This window comes from Neodiprion fabricii, chromosome 6 (assembly GCF_021155785.1).
Source record: "Neodiprion fabricii isolate iyNeoFabr1 chromosome 6, iyNeoFabr1.1, whole genome shotgun sequence".
NCBI lineage: Eukaryota > Metazoa > Arthropoda > Insecta > Hymenoptera > Diprionidae > Neodiprion > Neodiprion fabricii.
Window position 1 is genome coordinate 6,866,924 of NC_060244.1, and position 5,964 is coordinate 6,872,887.

The following is a 5,964-nucleotide window of genomic DNA, read 5'->3' on the forward strand; positions in this document are numbered from 1 at the left end:
CCGCTCGTCTTGTACTGATTTATGCAAAGATATGGCTTTGCAAGCAGAACTATCTATAGTTTGCTCATGTAAAAGCTGTTCATTTGCAGATGATGGTACTATATCAGCAAATAATAATAGTACATTGCCCTCGGTTTTAAGTAATAATTCACCTATACCTAGAATATCGATAAACACAACAGAAGAAACAGACCAAGAATTTCCATCTAAACATGACTTTTCTAAACTCTCTATTGGCAATACATTTGCTAACCCAAGTTTAAGACCTTATTCTAGTCCAAATGAGATATCTTCTTGTTCAGAGCGAAAGTTTACTGCTAAAGACGTGTCTTGTAGTCCAAGGCATCCAACGTTAGAATTAGATTATTTTAAAAATGTCTCATGTGAGCGGCAATACCCTGAAATTGACAGACTAACTGCACATGGAAACGCAACGGAAAAATCAGCTGAAATCAGAAAAAATGTCGCGATATTGCATAATGGTACAACTACCCAAGGATTTCGAACAGAAGAAATGTCAACATTAAGCAAATTGGGGTCTAATGGAAACTCATCTGTTCGTGTAAGATCTACAAATACTTCGGATGAAGCAAAAATGTTTGAGCCAAAGGATACCTCGTTTGTGAACAATAATTATACTCCGCGGTTCAGCCAAGAGAAGGAAAATGTTCCCAATCCTAGTAAACGATTTAGAAGTGCATGTGTTGGAACTAGTTCAGTTAGTTTTTCACAAATATCAGAATATCCAACTACTACCAATACCAACTTTGAAGACAGAAGGGATTCCATACTATCGAAACAAAACACCAGAAGTATCCTGACAGCATCTGATTTAACAAGACCAGAATTTATACGAATGTTAACTGAATTAAAAGAACACACCTGCAGCTTAGAAATGCAATTATCTGCAATGAATGAGGCGATGAAACGGAAGCAAGCTACTAGAAGCAAGGCACTTAGCTCTACTTCAAAAAATTATGAACCTACAAAGCAAAATATCCACACCTGTAAAACGCAGACTGAAGATAATAAAACTATGAACGAATTGTCATACTGTACGAGTGAATTGTCTACTACTGACTGTGACAAATTTGCCTCATACCAATTGAAGACCGGAACTTCGACAGATACTTTGTGTTGCAGTCCTTCACGTGACATTTCACTCATGGCAGATAACCAATTGGAAGAAACTTGTAGCAGGAACACTGTCATTGGAAAAGTACACAACATTTGTTCTCCTCTCAAGTTAGGTACTAGTCAGAAGACATCTTCGCTCACAGTTCAATCGACCGAGCCTAAAGACATCATTGTGGCTCTTGACCGATCAAATATTTCAGTGACAAAAAGTAAGTCAAGAAATCCGGTATTCAAAACCAAAAGGAGCTACTTATGGAGTCCGTTATGTGAGTCAGATTACAGAATGTGGAAACGCAAGATACACAAGCCATCTACGAAGTCAATGATTATACCGAAAATTCTGTCACAATCTGTATCACCCAACACATCGATGGTCAAATCTAAAGTTGATGTATCTTGTAGTCCGACATATTGTCACATCAAACCTGATCCACCTCCACTTGCACCTCCATTGCAGAGGATGTTTACGACTGGGTCTGTATCACCGATATTAAAACTAGAAAGATCTATTGCGTCAGGACTATATAAAGTGAATTCGACAGCTTCCAATCCTTCTATTGACAGAGCAACTGTAAGACCCGTTTTTATGAGTTCAACGCTCAAGAAGCCTGTTAAAGCAAGTCGCACCACTAAATGTAGAATAGTATCAGAGTCAGGAAGTAAAAGTGATTATAATGTAACAACTGCTGCTTCGACTTCTTCTAAATACAAAGATACAACATCTCTGATGTCTTCGTGTGATTTAAATACATCAGAGTACTCAAGTGCTGAAAAAATGTGCTGTCAAGGTACAGCAATGGAATCTATTTCAGCAGTACTCGAGCTGAGTCAAGAGCATGTCATCCCGACATCCCCATTTACATTGAAAAAACCTAAAGTAAGACCGAGATTGGGGATTAAACAGAGTCTTTTTAAGCGTCGAAATAAAGATCGGTCCAAGTCAATCCCATCTAACACTTGCTTTTCCCCATCTGCAAGTAGAGAATCATTTTATGAATCTTTGTCGAACGTGTCATCAAAAAACCAGTCTATTCAAAAAGACTCTGTTAGACCATCTCCATTTCAGCTGAAAAAATTGGGTGCCATACCACGGTTAAAGCAGTTATCTATCAATAAACAAGTTCCTTCGCATGTATCCATTGAAACAGACAATAGTCAATCACGCTTTGATGACGCGGCTTGCTGCAGTACAGAGAATCACGGTGAAGTAGTATCAAAAATAAATGTCTCGACACATTCGAGCAAGGTCCAGTCTGTACCAGCAGACAAAATACTTACCAAGTTGTTAGAGCGACATCCGGGCAAAAATCATTTTGCATATTCAATTACAACGGAGCAGAATACGCCATTTTTATTAAATACTTTTGGTAAGATTGATTCGGAGGAGGAAGTGAACTCCACGGATTACGCAGCCAGTAGAACTGGCCAGGAATATTCCTGTAAGGAAGGGAAAAATGATGCGAACGGTAAAAAACGCAAATGGAACTCTGGGAGTAAAAAATTAACTAAGCTAGTAGAAAAAACTGATTTCAGTCATTCGAATGTTAACGACACAGTTGACTTACACAATATTCATCAATCAAAGCACTACCAAGAAAACAGTAACTGTAAATCAAAAATCAAAAAGAAATCGCAGTCTGTACGCAGTAGTCGGCATTTCGTTAAAGCCGAGTCTGCAACAGATCAAAAATGTAATAAAACTTTAGAACAATTGAATAAGACTGATTCGGAGCAAAAAGATTCAAAATGTACTATTCGTGTAACCGTCAGTTTAGATGAAACTTCTTCCAGTGAAACTATTAAGAAGTAATAGAAATTATAGACTTAAATAAACAGTAACAATATCAATACATCTTAGGTTTAAGTATAAAATTTAATATATGCTGTAATATTCTCTATATTTCATGCGAAATTTAATGTCTCAATAAATTTACGTTTCCACAACGTTGGGTCTATAATTGTTCGTTACATTGTCTGTTTACCCTTGGTAAAAAAAAATTAAAAAAACCTGACCGACATATATAGTAAAACCATCAGGGTAACAGTTGCTGGCTCTATAGCGAAGTAATTCAATATCCAATTTAACGTAATTTAAATAATACAATAACTTTTTATTTCCCCATCCTCTTTACCAAGATAATATGGTGGCAGATCACACTGCCTACATTCAGTCAGATTATCAAGTAACAGCGCTGCGGTGGTGACATTCTGAACCAAGTATCCCAAAACTATTGCGTCTCCTCGCCCCACGTCTTTCCGGTAAAACTCTTCGAGGAGGTTAGTCGTCCGAGCGGCCGTCTCTTCGGGTTCATCATGACGTTAGTATAATATCCATCAATATCTATTCAATCCTTGAAATTGTTGAAATGATGCAGTCATAACAATCGATTTCCGAGTTCAAATAATGATTTTGACATGTTATTTTTACGGATTCGTTATTCCTTGGTGCAACACACGCACATTCTATCGTGCATTTTTTGTCACGCTGTCCGATATCGCAATATTGAATTCCAAATTTCCTTTCACGTGCATTCCACAATACGAAATCATTTTCTAATCATTGCTTAAGTGTAAGATTACACGTGTAGTTCACGTTGCGTACAATATGTAGTCCCTGTACTAGTGTTACAAGTTCGACGAAACTGGAGCATATTACACCTGTTCTGCATTATGTCGCATCGTAATTCCAAGCAAAGAATGAATGATACGATGAAAAGTTTTATGCTAATATAATTTTATGATTAAAATACTTTTTATTTGCTTAAGGTCCAAAGTGTCACGTGATACGCTCTACGAGTGCGTGAATTCTGTTATACAGAATTCTCAAGACAAGAAGAGGAATTTTTTGGAAACTGTCGAGATTCAAATCGGTCTGAAGAACTATGACCCCCAAAAGGACAAGCGTTTCTCAGGCACTGTAAAGTATGTTCTTACCTGACTTTGAGATTTCTTTTCGGCTTTAAATTGAGTCTAATTTGATATTGCCCTTCGAGTTACCGAAAAGATTTCATCATGTTACGTCAGGGAGCCAGGCTTCTCCTGGCGGACCTTTACCCAGGGTCTTAAAAAAACTGGGGAGGTTTTTAACCGAAATTTTCATACGCGAGGTCTCATTGACGACCTTGTCGGTAAGTAGTTTGCGGCTAGTGATTGAAATTGAAAACATCAGACATTTTATTGCAAATTACATCTTTTCTCTGGTGCTCCATGATGTTTGTAAGCATGTATTATCGGAATAAACCGTGTGGAAAATTATTTTTCTGAGAGCATTTTATAAGTGAAGCAGTTTAAATAAAAATGATCAGTTGAAACATTTTAATAAACCAGTCCTGGCTCATATTCCATTAGATATTTATCAGTGAGTAATATATAATTTCAGATTGAAGAACATCCCACGTCCGAAAATGCAGGTGTGTGTATTAGGAGATCAACAACATTGCGACGAAGCTAAGGCACAAAATGTACCTTTCATGGATGCTGAGGCACTTAAGAAATTGAACAAGAACAAAAAACTTGTCAAGAAACTAGGTATGGGGGAAAATTGTGATTGTCTGCATATTTTACAACCCTTTTTTATCTTATCTCAAAAGCAATTCGAGACTTGCTGATTTGAATAAAACCCTTCTATAAAAGCACCTTGCTAGTCGTGACTCGTGACTGTTTAGGTTGTTGCCTAGAAGGAGATTAAATTCTTCACTGGGTGTGGACGCAATGCTAAATCATTTTGATCCTCAATCAGTGTTGAGACAATTATTAACGTGTTCAGATGAGAATTTTCTGTGCTTTCAAATTCTGCACCCATTAAAAATTGTTTACTACATGTATAGATGAAAACATTTTACTACGATATTCAGGCTAACAGTTGTTACTTTATTCTGAATTTCTTTCAGCCAAAAAATACGATGCTTTTCTCGCCAGCGAGTCGTTGATCAAGCAGATTCCGCGTTTGTTGGGTCCAGGTTTGAACAAGGCTGGTAAATTCCCTGGGCTTCTCTCTCACCAGGAGTCTATGACCGCAAAAATTGACGAAGTCAAAGCAACCATCAAGTTCCAGATGAAGAAGGTAAACAAAATAACCTATCTAATTTAAATATATATAATTCTAGCATTACCTTTCTCAAAAGCACCTCATATGCGACAATTTCTTAGCAGTTGAGGTCGTCAATAGAAAGAAGAGTAAAAATATCTTCTCTGGGTGAGGCTATGGCACTATATTACCACCAGCCTCAATCAGAGTCGAAACATAGCCAACATTTATAATTTAATGCTACTGCAAATACGCACTATAGCGAGTTAAGAAAGTTTAAAATATATATATATTTTTTTTTCATCTAATTAATCGCTATTTTTACAAAATTTTGAATGAGTATGCATTCAAATAAAAGGTTTTATACTTTTTTTTAACGTTATCTAAGTATTAATATTCTCCTACTTGTTTTTTTCAGGTGCTGTGTCTATCGGTTGCTGTTGGACACGTTGGTATGACACCCGACGAGCTCGTTCAGAACGTCCATCTGTCTGTGAACTTCCTGGTGTCTCTTCTGAAGAAGCACTGGCAGAATGTCCGCTCTCTTCACATTAAATCATCCATGGGACCACCACAGAGGCTGTACTAATTTTATCAATTAGCAATAACGCTTCTGACGCAAATCCAATGATAATAAATAAAATTGAAAAAAATATAATTGCTTGATGGATAGACCACCTACGATGATATAACCGAATCTACCACTGTAGAATTTTTTTATTTTATTTTTTTCAAAGTAATCTTTATCTTCAATCGAAAAGTTTTGGAAGCATGTTAAATCCAAAAATTTCCATTTGCGC

At 36.8% G+C, this 5,964-nt stretch overlaps 1 protein-coding gene across 1 annotated transcript; it reads left to right on the plus strand.

The window, feature by feature from the left end:
- Positions 1 to 3,326: 3,326 nt before the first annotated feature.
- On the plus strand, positions 3,327 to 5,822 carry LOC124184685 (60S ribosomal protein L10a). Its single transcript, XM_046574686.1, has 5 exons — positions 3,327 to 3,455; positions 3,904 to 4,059; positions 4,517 to 4,665; positions 5,028 to 5,200; positions 5,583 to 5,822. Exons 1-5 carry the CDS (start codon positions 3,451 to 3,453, stop codon positions 5,751 to 5,753), a joined length of 654 nt encoding a protein of 217 aa, XP_046430642.1. The 5' UTR covers positions 3,327 to 3,450; the 3' UTR covers positions 5,754 to 5,822.
- The last annotated feature ends 142 nt before the right edge of the window (positions 5,823 to 5,964 follow it).

Coding starts and splice junctions, on each gene's coding strand:
- LOC124184685 (XM_046574686.1), top strand. Junction 4,060..4,516: donor CGTTTCTCAGGCACTGTAAA/GTATGTTCTTAC, acceptor ATATAATTTCAG/ATTGAAGAACATCCCACGTC. Junction 4,666..5,027: donor AAAACTTGTCAAGAAACTAG/GTATGGGGGAAA, acceptor AATTTCTTTCAG/CCAAAAAATACGATGCTTTT.